The 20,003-nt window shown below is 42.0% G+C and overlaps 1 protein-coding gene across 3 annotated transcripts in view; it reads left to right on the forward strand.

Annotated features, from left to right (window-relative positions):
- Nucleotides 1–6,726: 6,726 nt before the first annotated feature.
- The window catches only part of PRKCZ (protein kinase C zeta), a 42,013-nt gene continuing 28,736 nt past the window's right edge, over nucleotides 6,727–20,003 (forward strand). Inside the window, exons 1-5 of one of the 3 annotated variants that reach the window (XM_038159580.1) lie at nucleotides 6,727–7,042; nucleotides 7,812–8,000; nucleotides 11,627–11,748; nucleotides 13,587–13,676; nucleotides 14,040–14,090. In XM_038159580.1, coding sequence (XP_038015508.1) covers nucleotides 7,930–8,000; nucleotides 11,627–11,748; nucleotides 13,587–13,676; nucleotides 14,040–14,090 — 334 coding nt within the window. In that variant the 5' untranslated portion in view covers nucleotides 6,727–7,042; nucleotides 7,812–7,929. Of the gene's footprint in view, nucleotides 7,043–7,811; nucleotides 8,001–11,626; nucleotides 11,749–13,586; nucleotides 13,677–14,039; nucleotides 14,091–14,114; nucleotides 17,454–17,481; nucleotides 17,821–20,003 lie in introns of those variants that run through there. The other 2 variants (XM_038159582.1, XM_038159581.1) reach the window with 2 other exon arrangements.

Consider the following 20,003-nt stretch of genomic DNA (forward strand, 5'->3'; position numbering starts at 1 on the left):
AGCTCTCACATCAGTTTTGAACTGGTTTGCTAATCCAATAGATAATGTAGCGAAACCAATTTGGCTCAATGAGGCTTCTGCTGTTGGGACAACAAAACACTTAATACGATTGCTCTGATTTTAAATACTCCCAGTCATTACCCTGGAAAAGCACTTCTCGTTAGGAGGAAAACAGCACCCCGTGTATTTGTCTCTGAAGTAGAACAGATAACAAAAAGCTTATTGAAAGTTTCTGAGAATTTTTTTGTTTAAGAAAAAAATCTGAAGCAACTCCCTCCCACCCTGTTTATTACAGCAGCTTAAACCACTTGCCATGCTTGAAAGCCTGTTTGGTATTGAAATAACATTGTGTGCAAAATATGTTACAAACATGAAGAGCTGACTCTTCCGAATGAAAACTGAATACAAATTTGGCAATGAATATGTGTTTTTGGATGCATTTGGTAGATAGATGAGAAAGGCACTGTGTCTTAAATAGAATTAATTTGAGGACCTAAGCCCCTCATTACATAATGCACCGGGGATCTGCTCTCTCCTCATACCAGCTTTGTGCCACAGCCATTTCTTTTACTAAGTCCTGCTCAGTAAAAACAAATCTGAGAAGACAGTCAAGCCCAGACTGTCAGAAAATATAGCACGAACAGAACTAATCAGATGCTATTGGGAGCTCACTGTTCCATGAAAAGATTGGTCCAAAAAAGTAAATCGTAATATCTATCCTGCATTTCTGAGACACTGGAAACCTCTAGAAACTTATCCTTTCTTTAACTCTTGCAATACTTCTGTTTCACTTGATCCTCAGTTCTCTTTCCCTTTTTTTTCCTTTTGGAAAGGGGAAAAGAAGAGAAAATTTTTTTTTTTCTCTTTGGCAAAAGAACATATTAGGTAAAACTAGTACAATCTTATTGCCCAGGTATAGAAAACAGGGAGACTGAAAGTCTCAATTGCCAAACTTTTGTACCTTCCAATGATTATTACATAGAAGGCAAGAAGCTCAACCCTGAAACTCAACCCTGTAAGAAGCACCCTCACACACACACACACTCTCACACAAACACACACTCGCACACACACACAAACACATTTCCACACACACACACACTCCCAAACACACACACACACACACACACTCCCACACAAACACACACACACACACACTCCCACACACACAAACACACTCCCACACAAACACACACACTCACATACACAGCCTCCCACACACACACTCCCACACAAACACGTACTCGCACACACACACACAAACACACTCCCAAACACACACACTCCCACACAAACACACACACACTCACACACACACACAAACACACACACTCCCACACAAACACACTCACACAAACACACACACACTCCCACACAAACACACACACACAAACACACACACACACTCCCACACAAACACACTCACACAAACACACACACACTCCCACACAAACACACACACACACAAACACACACTCCCACACAAATACACACTCACACAAACACGCACTCCCACACAAACACATACTCGCACACACACACACTCCCACACACACAAACACACTCCCAAACACACACACTCACACACACAAACACACTCCCACACACAAACACACTCCCACATACACATGCCCACACACGCACTCACACTCACACAAACACACACTCCAATACACACACACTCCCCCCCACACACACACTCCCCCCCACACACACTCACACACACTCACACTCACACACACACACTCACACACACACACCCTCCCACACACATCCACTTTTTCCCCTCTTTCCCTGCTGTTTCACTCTCACACTGCACACTGCTAACCCCATACCTGCAATAGAGACAAAAAGATAGTTGAAGTCATGCCTCAAGTTCTCCACACTCTTAAAGAAACCCTTCTTCCTAATTTTGGCCCAAAGACCTCTGTCATAGTTGCTGGGTAACGTAAGTTACTATCAAATCCAGGGTGCATTAGTTGCTCATTGGGTCAGTAATCTCAAGAAGAGCAGCACAGATATGACAAAACTCAAGTTTCACTCATGGGGTTACCAAGTGGAGTAGGGAGAACATTTTTCTTTGCACAGCGATGAATAGTTGGCCAGCTTTGGCCAATTGGAACAGGCAGAGCTGGAAGTAGCAAAACAATATATAGGCCATTGAGCTATTCCAGTATTACAATTACTGCAGCCTTAAGATTAAATAAAGACTGAGTGATGAAATACAGAGTAATCTGTAAAACATCTGGTATAATGTTCCATCCAGGCTGTTCTTCCCTTATTGCTGTGTTTCTTCCAGCTTTAAACAAACACAAAATAACTATTTCTGTACATCTTTAACTACGATTTTTACAGACATCTTTAAGATAATCCTACCCTCATCTTTGTGGGTGAAACTTTTACATATACAAGCTTGTATGGGCATATATACAAAGGACAGGAGGTTCTACATTTTCTTTATCAATCGCAGTGCACATAACATTGTCAAATCAAACAGGCTGTTTAAATATCCTGAAAAATTAAAAACAGAAGCACAAAGGTTTGGGTTTAGTTGCTTTTAAAGATGTGTAGTTTGGGCTACTCATAGAATTCTTTCTCCTCCTGGCTAATGAGGTGTCAACAAGAGAGTCAGCTTCTGGTTGCTTCTATCTTATATAAGACAGACAAGCAAGGGAGGTGTTGGCTTAAAATAGTCTTGAAACATTATTCATTTTGTCTATTTTAACACAGGCTAGAAAAACACTAATATCCAAGCCAGCAAGAAAATCTACAAAGAATTGCCATGGTGATTTCTGATATTATGTAGAATATCTGTTTTACTCCAGTTTATGTTCAAATATATTAATGCTTTGCCTTATTATTTTTATCCAAACTTTGTGGCATCTGGCCCAAATTCATTCCCACTGCTCCCAAGGATTCCACTGCCAGTTATTTCAATGGAAACAATATCTAGTCTCTTCCTTGGCAAAAGAAGAGAGTAAGTAGGCTGGAGAGCAGCCTGCACATGCTGCTGGTTTGATCTGCTAAAGAGACATTCTATGGGGAGGCATTTTTATTCTAAAGTGATACAGAACCGGTTACTCACGCTTCACATGCACTTGGAGATATGAGCTGTCTCCCTCAATTTCTTTGTTGTTTAGTTCACAGTGTGAAAGCATCATTCTAATCCCTACTAAATCTTTAAAACCTTGGAAACTTGAAAGGTCCTAATATAGCTGAAGATTTTGAGTCATGAATTCAAGTACTAGCAGGATACCTGTCTTCTACCGAGGTGAAATTAGTTCCGATTGCCTCTTTTTGCCAACAATTCTCTGGAAAAAGCAGCTGCCATCATGATGTTTTCATTGGAGCGTTTGGGAGGGAGGAGTTTTTTGGTCAGCCTTGTCAGAAACAGACAAGTACCTTGTGTCTGATGGCTCAAGCTGTACTTTAGATGAATGAAATCTTTCACCCGAAGATTTTTTTTTCTTTTAAACTGATTTTTAAAGGAGAGTTCTCAACACCCTGAAGCACTAAATAAAGACGTTCGACTTGAAGGCATCGTCTGCACACCCGTGATTCCCGGCCAGTTGCCTGGGAATCTCTTGCCATCTGCTGGAAACGGGCGGATGTACATCCTGAAAGGAATTTACATCAGGGCCAGCAAGTAACGGAGAATATTCAGAGAACTCATGACTTTGAGTCAAAAAGACAATTCACATCGGACTCCCAGGCAGTTGGACTACCACCATTAGATTCTTGAATAAATCACATTTTCGCTGACACGGATAATCTGTGGCATGATTGGATGCTGAGGCTGAATGTAGAATTTCAGAAATGAAATCTTTGAAAAAAACCCAAACCCCTTTTTCACTCTCTCTTTCTCAAACAGATCACTGCTCTTAAAAGATATGATATGAAAGGATTCGAATTGTGATTTTTAAAAGAACTAAAATTGTAAATATCTCATTTACACCTGGAATTAAACTAAATTAAATTACCTGTATGAGCCTGTCAGCTCTTCAAATCTAGACGTAGGTGACAGAAATATTGCAACTTTTAAGTTGAGGATGGCTTGGTAGAAGACAAAAGTGCCTGCCATCTGGAAAAATACAGGGGGGGAGAAAGGTCAGGAATACACTCAGGATTTACAACTCGTGTTTCACAGCAGTTACAATCTTGTCAGCTAATGCACAGAGCAAAGCCAAGGTCCTCTCCAAAAACTGCCATCTGCCCAGAAGTGAAAAGCATCTATTGAGAATTCAACTGTTTAAACAGTCTTGTAATATGAGACAGTACAAACCAACCCAAAACAAGACTTGTAAAGGAATAGCGTGGACAGTAAGTGACAAACTACAGAATTTCTCTGTGAGATGTGAAAATGTTATGGTTGAGATGTTTTCATCAAGCACTGAAAACATAGCTGAGCTTTTCTCCTTGGTAAGTTGTGCTAAGAGAAAAAACAGCAGTGAACCACACAAAACTTCAGATCACAGTTCTGAAGAACCTTTTATCTCCCAATCCAACAGCTCTAGGAGCTGAAGCATTTAATTGACATGGAGATCAAAGACTACCTTGACCTGAAAGAATTATGTTTGTAGACCTACCTTACATAATGCTCTCCATTTTAAGCAGAGAAATTTGGAACACGTGAAGATTTAAGGACCCACTTTGAAACCAAATTGAGAGTTCCCAATAAGATAAAATTAGCAGCGGACCCACAAATAATTTAATCAAAGATTGATAAATGAAGCCATGGAGTGCATTTCCTTGGTGTCAGAGAAAACATCTTGATTGATGGGAATACATTTTCCCGTTTTACTGCTAATTAAACTAGTGCCAATGATTATTTATTTGTAATTTGGAAGATTGTAGAAACAGCAAAAGAAGCCTCAGAGCTGCGCTGCTGCCAACTATCCAACTCACAAACTTCAAAAGCCCCACAGATGTGCTGAGAAAGTGCTAAATGTGCCTGAAAAACTTGCTGTAGGTGTACACGTGGAATAGCAGAAGACTAAGGACTGATTATTTTTTTTCCATTTCAAAATATAAATCATGACCACTCAATTCCAGGTAGCTCAAAAAAAAAAAATCTAATAGTTGTGTCTCCTTGTTTTATCTTTCAAATGTGGTGGGTCATGTTGCCCAATGGTGGATACAAATACATCAAGAAAAGGCCCAAAGCAACCCTTTTGCTTGAATAGCTGATTTGAAAAGTTTTAAAGAACACGAGGAAACCAGCTGTTTGGGCAGGATGAGCAGCATTTCCACTAGAGGACTCTCCGAGTTCACTGTCCCAGCTTTCTGTGAGGAGAACACAGGAGATCCTGATTTGCTTCAGTTTGGAAGCAAAATAGCAAAGCATCATTAGGGAAAAACATCCAAACCCAATTTTACAAAGCATTAAACATGTCACAGACTGCCTCTTGTGGAACTCTGGTTGCTCCACTACTAATATATTGTGTTTTTCTCTCACATCTGGCCAGTCTGATATTATTATTTCTTTATTATCTCAGCTGTGATTTTCCTGCTTAACCACTTTGAGTTGCCCCTCCCCGGGCTGGATGCTGGATTGACACTCACGGGACATCACTGCTGAGGCTTCCTGCTGGGATTTCCTGGGAAGCAGCTCTGGCAGCTCCGGGGGAGGCAGACAGGGCCTGTCCCCCACACCTGTCCCTTCAGCACCTGGCCTTTATCCCCTCAGAACACGTCCCCTCCAACTCCGTCCCCTCACATCAGTCCCATCCATGTCCTCTCAGGACCTCTCCTCAGTCCCCAGTTCCCTCTCACCGGTCCCCTTACATCAGTATCCTGTCACACTTGTCCCCTCACACCTGTCCCCTGTCCCCTCAGCACTGTCCTCTATCCCTCACATCAGTCCCCTCACACCTGACCTCCCTTACATGTCCCCTATCCCCTCAGCACTGTCCGCCTCACCTGTCCCCTCAGCACAGTCCCCTCATAGGTGTCCCCTGAGCAACCCCCTCAGCACTGTCCCTTCACACCCGTTCCCTGTCTCCTGACACCTGTCCCCTCAGCACTATCCCTTGTCCACTCATATCTGTTCCCTCAGCACTGTCCTCTCATAGCAGTCTCCTGACACCTATTCCCTCAGTACTGTCCCCTCACAGCAGTCCCTTCAGCACTGTCCCCTCAGCACAGTCCTCTCAGCATGGTCCCCTCAGCACTGTCCCCTCACACCTGTCTGCTCATCACAGTCCCCTCAGCGCAGTTTTCTCACACCTGTCCCCTCAGCACTGTCCCCTCAGCACAGTCCCCTCTCACCTGTCCCCTCAGCACTATCCCCTCAGCACTGTCCCCTCAGCACTGTCCCCTCTCACCTGTCCCCTCAGCACAGTCCCCTCAGCACAGTCCCCTCTCACCTGTCCCCTCAGCACTGTCCCCTCAGCACTGTCCCCTCTCACCTGTCCCCTCAGCACTGTCCCCTCAGCACTGTCCCCTCTCACCTGTCCCCTCAGCACTGTCCCCTCTCACCTGTCCCCTCAGCACTGTCCCCTCAGCACTGTCCCCTCTCACCTGTCCCCTCTCACCTGTCCCCCCCCGCTCCCTCAGCCGCCGCTCCCCGCAGCGCCGCGCTCCCATTGGCTGCAGGTGTTCCCCGCCGCCCCTCCGCCCGCTCTGGTTGGCCGGGACGCTCCGGCTGCCCAGGTAACGGTTCCCGCGCTGCCATTGGCGGCGGGGAGGCGGCCCCCGGGCGGGGATTGGCTCTCCATTGGCTGCGGCTCCCGCCCTCAGACCGCCATGTTGCCGCGGGCGCGGGGCGCTGAGCCCGGACAGCGGCTGGGGGGCGACGGGGCCACCTGGAGCGGGACTTGAGGGGACACCCGAGGGACAGCGCGGCTTCTCCGCCGGCCGCCGCCGCCGCCGCCGCTCCCCGCCGGGGCACCGCCGGCAGCGAGGCAAAGTCCTCTTCGAAACTTCCTTGCGGGACTTTGAGCAACTTGAGGCCGCGGAGGTGTAGCCGGGCAGGGCTCAGGGAGCGGCCCCTGCGCGTCGCGGGGCCCCTCTGTGTGGGGTGGGATCGCCGCGGTGGGAGCAGGTAGGAGTCCGGACGGTCCCGGTGGAGACCGCTCCGTCCGGGGAGGTGCTGGCGCCGGCTCGTCCCGAGCGACGGTGTCGCGTCCCGGCCGCTCCCCGCAGGCCGGGGCTGAGGGGGGAACCCGGGTGGGCGGGAGGGGCCGCGTGTCCCCCTGAGCCCCCCGGAGCGTCGGGTGGAGGCTTCGGGAGTCTCCGCTCCCCCGGTACCTGTGGCCCGGCTTGCCCGGACAGCGGGGTTAGGGAGGTGTCTGGGTACACACATTCGTGTGTGAGGTGGTAGTTTGGAATAAACAGGATGTTTGTCAGGCTCTACTCATAAAGGTATGCTAAATTGCCCCTCGGAGTTCCTCTGCTGCTTCTCTTGGGTAAATTTGTAACTGATAGTAATTGACTGCGATGTTTTATTTACAGGAAAAAGTATTTTTAGCTACTTGATTGTTTGGGAGAAAAGAGTAAGATGCTGTGTTGATGAATAAGTAAAAACTTCTGTGGAGTACTTCAGCCAGGAGGGAGCTGTTGGATGATTTTTAAGAAAGCATCCTCAAATACTTGGGATATTTCTGTAAAGCTAAATTGTACATTGTACGGGGTATTTTTAACCAATCTTATTAATTTCTGTGCAGGTCAATGGTCTTATACATTTTCCTTTTGATTTTTTTTTTTTGCTGTTCTATGTAAAGCTATTTGTGTTTCTAGAATTTGACACAACTCATTTGTTTAGCAGTGTGTGTGTATATTCATCACTACTCTGGTTTTTTTTATCTGTGCAGCTGGATTGAGAATCATCTGGAGCAGAAACACATTTCACATGTGAAGCTCTTCAGAATCTGTCTTGAATCAACTTATTTCTGCATACTTATAATTTTATATCGCTGCTAAATACAGACCATGCCTAGCAGAATGGGCTCAAAAATTGATCTGAACAAAGACTTCATCAGAGTGAAAACACACTACAGTGGGTAAGTCAGTGTGTCCTTTCCTCTGTGTTGTGACCTGTCTATTTTTGAAGTGTACTGAGCAGGAGTTCGTGGTCTGACCTAGTGATAAAGTAACCAGGGCTTTGGTGGATTTGTAATTAATGTCAGATCAGGCAGGTAAACTTTTGAGCTATTAAAATGCCAGTCAGACTCCTGCAGCATGCTGATGAAGAGGAAAAGTTAATTTATTCTTCTCGCAAAAGGGGAGAAAATGTGCATAACTGACAAACCCGCAGTTATTGTGGGCTGATGGGTTATTGATTCCCATGGTCACAGCCAGCTTAGATCCATCTCCTGCCCCCAGATGCAGTTATTACATTTTATCCTGTCTATAATCAGAATGTCATGGTCCCTTATGACTTCACTCAGTTGACAGTAGAAACAGGAAGGCTGTATTGCAGCAACATGAAATTTGAATTTTCAGATATGTTTAATCTAATTGGCTTGCTGCCTCTCTGAGGAGCTTGTGAAATAATGTTGCTTTAGCCTCTCCTGTCTTCCTTCAAGGCCTGGGTTTAAGGCATTTGAGGAGTTAAATATTTGGCCCAAGTAGATCCTTAAAGTTGATTGGAAGTATTTAGACTGAACTTGTTGGCATTTAATAAGTGGCTTGAGTGATCTTTTCTGACATTTTACTGCTAAATAAGTAAATGTAGCTACCGTTGTGCACGTTCTTACATTATGGTGTAGAAAAATGCTGGTTTGAATTAAATGTGATGTAGTTATGAAAGTCACTTCACAAATTTTATTGAAAACGAAATGCTTTTGTTTTAAACTTACCTACTTATCAACGCCGTGCAGTTTGAGGTCCTGAGTTTGGAGTTGTAGAGCAATTGAGTTGATGTGGAAATGCAGAGGGAGAGCTGCCTCAGCTCTGTGAGGGGAGGCACCGCAAGCACCAGCAGAGCTGGCTGTAAATGACGTGGAGGGGATTGCTGGCAGGTAGTGTTGATACAAAGTGCAAGCAGTGTGTCTGGGGAACTTGTCTGTGCACAGCTGGGGGGGGTGATAATAATTGTGTCAATGTTAGAAGTCAAGTAATTATTATTACCATGTTTTACAATAAACTGCTGTAGTTTTTCCTGCAACACTACATTCAGTCTTTTGCATGAGCTGTGAAGTCTACAGAAGTCAGTTTACAAACAAGAGTTCCAAGCTCTGTGAATTTTGTTTTGTTCTGCTGATGAAATTGTGTGAGATAATGACTCTTTTTGAGTCATTACAGCCTCTATAACTGATCATCTCAGCATCTCCAGTGCAGAACTGCACTCAGCTTTTGAACAAGTTTGACAGACTGCAGGGAATCCTTGATGCTGGGCAACTTCAGAATCAGGGACTAACTGCTGAAATTGAAATAATAGTACAGGTGCCATGTTGAAATGCCTGTTAGCAATGTGAGCATGAGGAAGTTTAAAACATGTGAGTGTTGAGTGTATCTCTGGAGGCTGAGTATCTCAGGTATTCCTGTTTCTGGGTGTGACAGAGTTCCTAACATAGCACAGTAGGAATCACTGCCAGAGTAGATTACAAAAGAAAAACTAAGTAACTGCAACAGTGAACCAAGAATTACCCAACTCGCCTCTCTAGTTTATAGCTGGTTACTGGAAATCCCTGGAGCAGAGCAGTGGTGCATCTGCTTTGCTGTGTGTTGTCTTGGCTCTGAGAGATGACATCTTTGATCTGTCACTGGAATTATTCCTCCTGCTGTAACTGTCATACAGAACTTACTGATCATCAGCTTTTCATATTACTGTGTAGTGCCCAGTTTCAAATGTTTTTTTTTAAAGTGTCCCGTGGGATTGTTTAGTGATAAACAAGGAATGGTTTTCCCTTCCCTGTGCCCCGATTGCCTGATGTGGCTGTAGAGATGTTAAGATTAAATACAGTAAATCTTAAAAGAACATGGACATCATGGATATGGAGTTCATTCATTTACTTTTAATATGACATCTATTACAATATTTTTAACAATTCAAGGCTGATTAGTTTTATTTGGCATTTATAGTGCGTGCAGTAGTGTTGTCTTGCAGTGTATTTTCAGTTTTTGAATTTTGTTTAGATATTTGTGCAGGTGTGATTGTCCACGCAGATCTGGAGCTGCCTGGTTTCATGAGTGGCTCGTGGTGGCAGCACATTGAATGATGAGCTGCATCTCTTGCTGCCCTTGTCTTGGGGCAAGGCATTGCACCAGCCCTCAAACATGGCTGTGGGAGCCAGTTTGGTCTCTTACTTTCATTAATGCATAAAACATGACTTCTTTGACAGGGAAATGTTCTTAAACTCAACCTCACCTGACAGCTCTCAGTGCTGTGGATGGTATGGATGTACAGGTTGGCAGGCAGCATATGTATTTCTTTTGCTGATGCTGTTGTGAAGAATTATTAAGTTGCTGCTCTTTGAGAGCGCTACAAAGTATAGATTAAAGATACACTTGAAAAGGTAGCAGTGCTTTAATCTGAATTTGAAACAGTGCAGTTCTTTAAGATGATTGTTTTAGAGCTTTGCTTACTCAGCAAAGGCAAAATGGCAAGTTATTAATGCATGTCATTTAAAATGTAAGTTGTGGAGTTTAAGTTTCTTATTTCAGTGTAGTACTGTTCAACTGCTGGCTGAAAGACATAAGTAGGCAGAATTTGTTGGTTAACATTTTTTCTAAAATGACTTGTCACTTAGTATGGAAATAGGAAAATCATCTCAGCCATGCTGGACAACTTCTGATATATTTGCTGTGTTATACTAAGAGAGGAAAGAATTACAGATGCCAGTGGCCATTAACTGCCAAACTGTTTGCTAATTGTCCTCTGGAAAGTTTTGAAGGCAGTGGAATGATTTAAGTTCATCTCCTGTTTCTTTTTGCACTTGTTAATTGACTTCCCAGAGTCAGTTATTTGAAAAATATTTTAAAAGTAGTAGAAGGTCTTGTTTGTATCATCAGATTTTATTTTGCATAATTTTTTTTTCCTTTTTCAGTATTTGACCTGCTTTGACAGGACTTGTGGACTTCCATTATATCCAAAGTTATTGTCACAAATTCCTGGGATAATGTATAGTTTAGAGTTCATATATAGAGAGTTCAGTATTGGGCTCATGTTCTCTAAACACTACAAAGGTACAGTGCAAGATGCAGAATTTAAGTAAGATTTTACCTGAATCTTCCTGTAATTACATCTTTTGAGAATTCACCTAATCAAAGCTTCATCTCAAACAATATAGTGGATGTGAGGTAAAGCCTCTGTTTTAAAGGATTTTACAATAATTGAGATTTTATTTATCTCCTGATAGAAGAAGCACCTGGATTAAAAAAAAAAATTATTATGAAAGCTTCTGGTTTGTTTTTTAACAACACTTCAAGCGCTGATAATTATAATAAGGGAGCTTGGCTCACCCGAGTAAACATGCATTAAAGACGGGTAATTAACACATTTATTTCCTCCACGCTGAAGTATTTTTAAGTTAAGCACTGTGAGGTGTAATCCTGCTGGCACAGTGGGAGCATTTCATATGAGCAATGCTCATTCTGGATGATTCTGCAGCTTGCTGTCCATAGGTGGAACTGTTGGAATATGCCAGGATTTTCTGATAAAAGCTGATGTTTTTATCTTCTGCAGGGACATCCTGATCACAAACTTGGATGCATCGATGAGCTATGCTGAACTCTGTGATGAAGTGCACGAGATGTGTAACTTGCAGCAGGAGCAGCCAATTACCCTCAAGTGGATTGATGATGAAGGTATTGGTCTGAAATACTTCTCAGGGTTTATTGCTCACTGTGGTGCAGAGAAGGAGCATTGAGGAACTTGTATAAACAAATGTCATACTGTGGAGTTTTTTTGTTTGTAAATACCTAACTACAGAACCCCGACACAGAGCAGGAAACTTGGAGAAATGAGACTTAAGACATCAGGGTTGGTTGCAGTAGTGCCTGAATTGACTTCTACAGAGGCACCTTGTCAAAGCCAGGGCCTGCAGAACTAGAACTGAATACACAAAGGTGGAAAAATCCCAGACTGGTTTGGTTAATAGTTTTAATGGTATGTTTTGGTTTTTTTTAATAGCTCTCTTAGCTGATAGAGTTGTTTGAGTAAATGGAATTTCCAAGTACTGACCTTGGAAAGGGGTAGCTGTAGTCAAAGACAACTCAGCCCTTTTTAAGACACCAAGGACAAGTATTAATACTTCTAAATTTTACTCTTTATCTTTTGAATACCAAGAAGGACAGAGCCAACTGTACCAACCTGAGTTTAATGGTGGTATAATAAGAAGCAACCTGATCAGAAGGACATGGAAGATAATTACATTGTCTGTGCTTAGCTGGTTGAACTGCATGCCTGCTAATAAAGGAAGATTATTGCAGGGAAAAAGAAAACCCCCTGAGTTTTGAGTTGGAGGATTCTAAGATACAAGTTCTCTTAAGTGTTTCTTGGTTGGGCTCTCTGTTGCATTGGCTTTTTGAAGTTTACTTAAATTAAAAAGAATTTATTTAGTCTATTTTCTAGGAAGTATTTTCCTCTAGTCTTGGTTAAATACCTGTACAGCCTTTTTCTGTTTCCTGGGTCTGAGTGGTTGAGTTTCAGCCAATCTGCTGTGTTGGCTGTTACTGATCCTCCTGGGTTTTGTGAGTTATCCTATTTCTGCATGCAAGTGCTTCCACTTATTGCCACATGGAATTTAAGTTCATTTGACTGATTGCACAAACAGATGTTCTCTTTGAACTAACTAAAAGCAAACAATTGCCGATGGCTTAATGAATAAACAAAACCTAGAAGAGTTGAAGAAAATAGATTTTCTGCTGGGCTTTTATAGTGTTTTCTTTGTTTTTGACAAGATCCAAAAGGTTTGAACTGTGAATAGCTCACTCATGATAAAATCCTGTAAACATATAAGGAATATGGATTGTTGATTTGCAGTACAAATAATTCTTTTGTCTTTCATGTTGCATTGTTGCTGCATTTACAGATCATCAACAGCAGTAGCCTTCAAAGAGAGGTAGTTGGGCCCAGGATTCATAATTTTACAACATAAGAATATTTTTGGAAAATAAGAAATGAAAGTTTAAATGTGGCTTGACACTGGTGTCATCACTTGGCCTGGATATCATGAGGTCACCTGTCACCCAAGGTGTGCTGGAGGAAGGTGGCTGTTGCACAAAGGGACAGGGGTTCAGAGTGACACCCTTGCTTCTCTGCTTGCTCTCAGTGCATTGTGACGTACTGTACTTTACGTGTGTCTGCTTAAGTGGATTTATGGATTAATTATCCAGTTTTAACAAAAATAACCCTCCCAAGGTAATGCTGGTAATGTGACCACAAGCAGACATCAAGAAAATGGGGGGGTCTTTAGGCATATCTGTTCACTTTTATTTTCTTTTTATCCTAGAGGATAGTTCTGTCCACTCAATTTTGATAAAATTGGAAGGAATAATTGTGTTGTTCCATTTTGGCTTTGATCAAAATGCCAGCTTAATATCAAGTGGTTGAAAGAAAGGCAATACCTGAAGAAACTGGTACAGTTTTTACTAATTGAAATTCTTCAGTGGTAAATTTGCCTGTGTGTTGCTTTTTTTGTCAGGTGACCCCTGTACCATCTCATCTCAGATGGAGCTGGAGGAAGCATTCCGTTTGTATTGTCTGAACAGGGACGAAGGGCTGATCATTCATGGCAAGTATTGCGAGTTCAGGAACCCCTGTGTGTCTGATAATCCCAACAGCTGCTTAAGTGGGAGCTGGGAGTGACTCCCTTGCCTGTCAAGTATCCTTTGTTGGGGTTTGATGCTGAGGAAGGAGCTGCAGCTCAAAGCTGAAACTGTGCAGGAGGCTGTGAGTTCAGCTCTGCACAGGTTTGCTCATGCTTTACTCCAGTATAAGCTCCTGCCAGTCTAGAACCACATTTTGATTGCACCATTTCTCATGTAGAATTGTTTAAAGGCTTCCAAAAACTGCCTGTGTGTAAATATATTCAAGAATCAGGGAAAAAATACTACTGAGAATCTTTTACCTTAAAAATTGAATGTTTTTGTTTTAGTTTTCCCAAGTACTCCAGAGAAACCCGGCATGCCTTGTCCAGGAGAAGATCGTGAGTACTAAAACCTTCTCCAATTCTAGCTAAACTTTTTTTTTGGTCACATGGAAAAGAAATATATTAAAGGATTTTCATAATCTAGTGCTACATATGTGTGTTTCTGTTTTGTTTTCTTAAAAGAATGCAAAATGCTTCACATTTTATCAACAGACAAATTGCATAAATCAGTGATGTAGCAGTGTTTTAATGTTTCTGAAGATTTATGCTGGTTTTTGTTGTTGATACATTTGGAGGAAGAGACAACAGGATTTTAGATCCTATTTGAACAAGGTCTTTGCTTTTTTTTGTGGTTCTTTTTGGTTTTTTACTTTCAGGGAAAAGAAATGATGTGCTGAAGAGGGAGATACAGCCATTTTAATAAAAAGGTTATTAATCTCTATAAAAATAATCCTGTGAGAGGTAGATAAACCTCCAGAGGAAGGACACATAATTGATATGGTTTACCTGTATTTCCAATAACCTGAACTGCACAGGATAAAAGGATTAAATAGCTGTATAGTCAGCTCTCATTACACAGGGATGGCATCAGGACTTTAGTTCATATCTTGGTAAATGTAAAGGAAAGGAATGGGAATAATTGGGTGCCAAAGGTACCAGATGATGTTTGGCTGCTCACAGGAGTATAAAAAAAAGCTAACTGAGGAATTTGAAGGACCTTTGCTCTTTTTGAGAAATATGAGAGGAGATAAAACTAATTGCTGATAAGAGCAAGTAATACATACTAGGAGAAAAGTACTTGGTTGGTCAGGGTTTACACTGAGAGACTGGCTAGAGATGAGTAGTGCAGTGGTAATAGTTGTGAATGCTATTTTTAATCAGAGAAATTATGCTAATATGCTAATCAATTCTCTATTGAGAACTTCTGTGAGGGTGGAGAGAGGTGAAATAAATACCAAAAATTAGAGTTCAAATGTGATTGTCTACATTTAACTACATCTAACTACAGTAGATGAAAGGTTAACTGTAAAAACCAGGTAAGTTTTCATGTTGGTTAGGTTATTAAAATTGTCTTTTAGAAAAGAAAAAAAGAAAGTAAATGTACAACATTAATTCCTCTAATTTTCTGAACAAGGACAGCAGATAAAGACTCTTCTACTATGATTAGAAGAGTTAAAGAAATTATCCCTGAGACACCTAATTTAATGAACTCATTAAAGGTGTAGATATTCTAATAGGAAAGTTTTTTGTGTTAATTTGTTCGAAGTTTTAGTTCTCTCAAGCCACGAGATGAGCTGCAGAAAGCACAGCTGAGTGTGGCTCAGCTGACCTGGTTACTGTGTCTGGAGGGTATTTCTCCCTGTGTGGTTTTACAGGTCACGTTGAATCGCACTCGGATTGTTTAAAAATCCTGTGTAGTTGGATGTGCTTGATAAGGGATCTCTGGGCAGGTTTCTCATGGTTTCATGAATTAATTTGATGCACATTACCTCTTTGCATCTGTGGGGCCTGCATGGAAATTGGGCCTAGTGGCCTAGGTATAACTATTTTTTGCAACAGAGCTATTAAATTGGATTTAAATTGTAATTTAGCATAGACTAATACATTCAGTATTGTTGCTCGTTGGCCGAAGGCCCACAGCAAACATCTGCATTGCACTTGGACTGCAAGGAAATGTTACTGGTATTGGTACACCAGTTTATTTAAGGAACTATTTATTTTGTCAGGACTGAAATACTTGCTTTGCTTCAGAAAATATTAATCCTGTTTCAATTTCTTATTTTGTGTCTTTATCGCTGTAGTTATGTTCACAGGAAATCCCTTTAAAAGTGAGAATATTCTGTAATACACGGATATGTTTTTGGGAGCATCATGTTTGCACTACAAGGGAGCTTATGAGTTTGCCTCAGGTTTTTTCCAGAGACGAATAAACAGTGAAGTAGTTGGTCTATCCAAAATGAGCTTCTACTTAAATTAGCAGTTCTAAGTGTGGATTGCTGGTTTGTTACAGAACTACAGACAGTTTGAAATAGAGTTTTTAAATAAAACTATTCAATTGTGAAATAATTGCATTTCCAATCTGTTGCTCAGATGTCTCCGTGTTAGGTCATGGAGTGGCTCTTTCCAATAGTTTGTGGTCTTCTGAAGTGCAAATCTCTGTTTCTGTAGGATTGTAGGGTTTTTCTTTCCAGCTCCTTCAGAACAATAACACTTGGGAAGAAGAGTGCAGGAATACAGACGGGAGGGTTTGCATTTACATTGAAATTTAATGATAGAGTTGCTACCTCTCCTCACCTTTGTTAAATTGATATGGTTTTGAGATTGTACCAGCCAGCAAAGCTTCAAATAAAGGCCTGTAATCCATTAATGAAATAAACCACATGCCTAATATTTCAATTCCATTTGCATGACTTAAGGGAAGTTATTTCTGTGCTTGAAGAACCTTTGTTCTTATATTGATGTGGTGCTGTCTGTGAGACAGGATTTGCACAGTCTCCAGCATCTGCATTTGTATTGTCTCTGTACTCCTTTGCTGCTGAATTTCTGTGCTTGTTGTTGGATCCAGCCCCAGCTCCCAGTGTTAGTGCACAGCTGTGGTTGCAAGCAGCCCCTCTCCCTGAGCTGGCAGTGCTGCTGGGAGGTGACAGCGTTGCTGAAACATCTCCCATCCCTTCCCAGACACTGAATGTGACCTCTCCCGGGCGTTCCCAGCATCAGCTGGACTGGAGCCTTGGGTGCTCGATCAGTGTTTCCTGATAAAGATGGCAGACTTTTAGACCAGTCCTGCATTTCACTTTTACTTTTGCAGTGGATGAGCAGTTGTTTCAGAATGGAATAAATGAGGTTGTTTCAGAGGCGTTTGGTGTGTTCTCTCCTGTGCCTCGAGGTGCCAGCGCTCCTGACGGCGCGTGTGGATCCCAGCAGCTGATTGGCAGCTTTATAACTTAGTTATTGGAGTCTCAGCTTATTTACCCTGACAGATCTTGATCTGATTTATCACTCCTGGTGCTGCAGTGCATTGTGTAACGCAGCACGTCCAGCTGAACAATTCCCATCGATTTGTAGGAGTTCCCTAACGGAATTGCCGGCTTTATCAGAGAAATACTTGTTTTGGTGACATCAGCTCCTTGACATCCATGCCATGTTTTAGTTGTGCCTCAGCTGCTAGCTACAGCCTCTCAAGGGAGCCAGTACCACCCGTGCCTGGATACATGAGGCAGAGATGTGAAAGGGAGAGACGGGGGTAACCAGTCTTCCATTAAATATTTGCTCTTAATGTTCGAGCTGATCCTGCCTATTGTCCTTGGTGTCTAATGGTATTCACACAGCGGCATCCGTGGAATAAAGGGAAAATGTTTCATTTCATACCTACTACATTGTAAAGAATTCCATGCTGAAGAGGCTAAAGAATAAAACCCAGTGAGTAACGCATGCTTTTTCTGTAGATTTTGTGTCATCATTGTGGTTGCTGTTGTGAGCGGCGGGCACTGACGCGGGCTGTGTGTACGTGTGCTGCAGGAGAGAGGAGAACTCAGCATTTTGGTTATGGTACAGTCGCTGTGCCTGCCACCCTCCTTTGCAGCCATGGATTGTTACAAATGCAGAGATTCCTGCTGCCTCTGTGCGTAGGGATGTGGCTGAGAGACCTCCTGGAAATACTGATAAAATTGCATTGAAAGGACTCCTGGGGAATGTATTTTAGGAGGAGAGGAACGGAAGAGTGAGTGATGCTGCTGCTGCTAATATTGGAGATTAATGAAGGAAATGTATCCCAAAAACCCTGACGGTATGTGCTCAGGGCCTGTTTATTGTAGGATTGCTGATGTAAAGGCTAACCATTTAGGAGCATCATTTTCTGAGGCCTTTTTGTTGAATTCTGCTTAGTGGGTTGTCATAGATGGCTGCTTTTAATTGTGAAATACTTGTTTTGAATCAAGGGTTACTTAGTTTGTAATATTGTCAGAACGAGCTGTGCTAGTTCACTTCTGCTTTACTAATAGATCTGTGTATTTAATATTAAAATTCATCCTGGGTTTGGATAGCTAGTGCCAGCAAATTTTAGGGTTGTTTTGCTGTTGGCTTCATTAAATAGGAGAATGCAGACTAGCAAACCTTTAAATTAATTAACAGAAGAAAATGAACATGTTTTAAATGTTTTAGCACTTACTATGTTAGTGTGATAGTTTTTATTATCTAATATTTCTGGCTGATTTTGCTGTCTTATTTTTTTGGTAATGATTACACTGTGTTGTGCATGTCTCCTGTGCTCTTTGTTTATCTGCTCAGTATTTTAGCATTAGGTGTTTGGACTTCATTTTCCCCCCAAGCCATCTTTCTTGAAAATTTCATCATAGGCTTGAGTAAAGGTATCGTAGTAACCTAATTGTTGTTGTGGGCTTTTTATTTTAGGTATAGATATTTGATTTTGCCTTATGTCCTGCCAGATACTGTGTGAAATAGCTTTAAAAGGCTTCTTGCTGGAGTAGTTGTGGCCTGTAAATATTTTTCTAGCTCATAAGGCAGGTTTTTCCCTTCATTTGTTACTGTATTGGCAGCAGTGATTAGGTTATTCAGAGCACGTGAACCAATTTAATCCCCCAATGAAGAAAAGAACTATTGCCACCATAGAGACTGTTCTGAAGATGTAGATTGGGTTGCACGGGATAATTAGGCAATTTTGAAACTGCTAGTAACCCTCTCCTGGATTTTAGTAATTGAACTGGGGGGGAGGGAGGGACTGTACTATTTTAATGTAAGATATTTTTGCTTAGGATTTAAAAATAGCTGTGTCATAGTTTCTCAAGAATACCTGAAATCTCTTCCTCTGTGTTAACTGCACCACATTTGTGTCATATGTGACATATTTGAAAAAGAGACAGATTGTGAGGCAGCATAAGTTACTGAGAACAGGATTGTAGTTAAAGGTCTGGTTTGCTTATAATAATTTCATGATTTTCAATTCTAAGTAATCTTAACAGTTTTCTTACCTATGAAACATCCAATGAAGAATAAAGGGCTGGACCTCGCTTTTTATAATTCCGGCATAAAATTATAAAGTCTGATTGTGGGATTTGAGATATTGAAGGTGCTGGGTGTCTTAGCAGATGTTTGTGTTACAATTTATAAACTATAGACTAAAACTACAATGGACTAAGGACTGCATGGGCTGATTTTTAAGGTGTCATAGCAAATAATCTGTGTTCTTTTTTCTTTATTCCACTTCCCCTCTCCTAGCTGTTACTCCGAATGTAGTATATTAAATGCAGAAAGGATGTCACCTGGTTTCAGAAAGCTTCTCTTTGATGTAATGTCTGGTTCATCTCCCTGTGTAATGTCTCATCTCTTCTTATAAGTTGGTAAATCCACTCTTGATATTCAGGCACTTGGGTAGCTAAATGGGTAAGGAGATGGTGAAGCTTTTTGATTTTGCTGGAATTAGTGAATATTCGTGGGCCTGCTAAACCCCAGTTAGGCCTGTGTGTTTCAGTAGCTTGGAAGAGCTGTTTCATATGTAACCTCTTCATTTCTGCAGCCAGGGTTAATGATATATTATTGTACTTGGGTTCTGTGTAATACTTTTGGAAATGAGTTTCTCTATGCAAGTTCTGTTTTTTTTAATGTGGAACTGAGCCACAGAATTCACAGCAGAGGCCTGCAGGGCAGGTATATGGGCTCTTCAGCATTGATCTCCTGGATTTTGGAGTTGCTGTGAGAAACCAGATTATGTGTGAGATTGTGCTGCTCATTTGGAGTGGAGAGCACCAGGAGCAAACCTTGGGATGCTCTGAGAGCAGTTGTAGCCCCTGAAGGCTTGCAGTAGTACCAGTCTGGGGGGTAAGTAAAGCAAAAAGCAGCAAATTTGAGGCTTGCTGACAGGGTGGCTCGCAGGAGAGACACAGGAGAGCCCTGAGCACTGCCAGGAAGAGAAGGGTGAGCAGACTGTGCAGTTCATCCTGAAACCACATGGGG

Source organism: Motacilla alba, chromosome 21 (genome assembly GCF_015832195.1).
Source record: "Motacilla alba alba isolate MOTALB_02 chromosome 21, Motacilla_alba_V1.0_pri, whole genome shotgun sequence".
Taxonomy (NCBI): domain Eukaryota; kingdom Metazoa; phylum Chordata; class Aves; order Passeriformes; family Motacillidae; genus Motacilla; species Motacilla alba.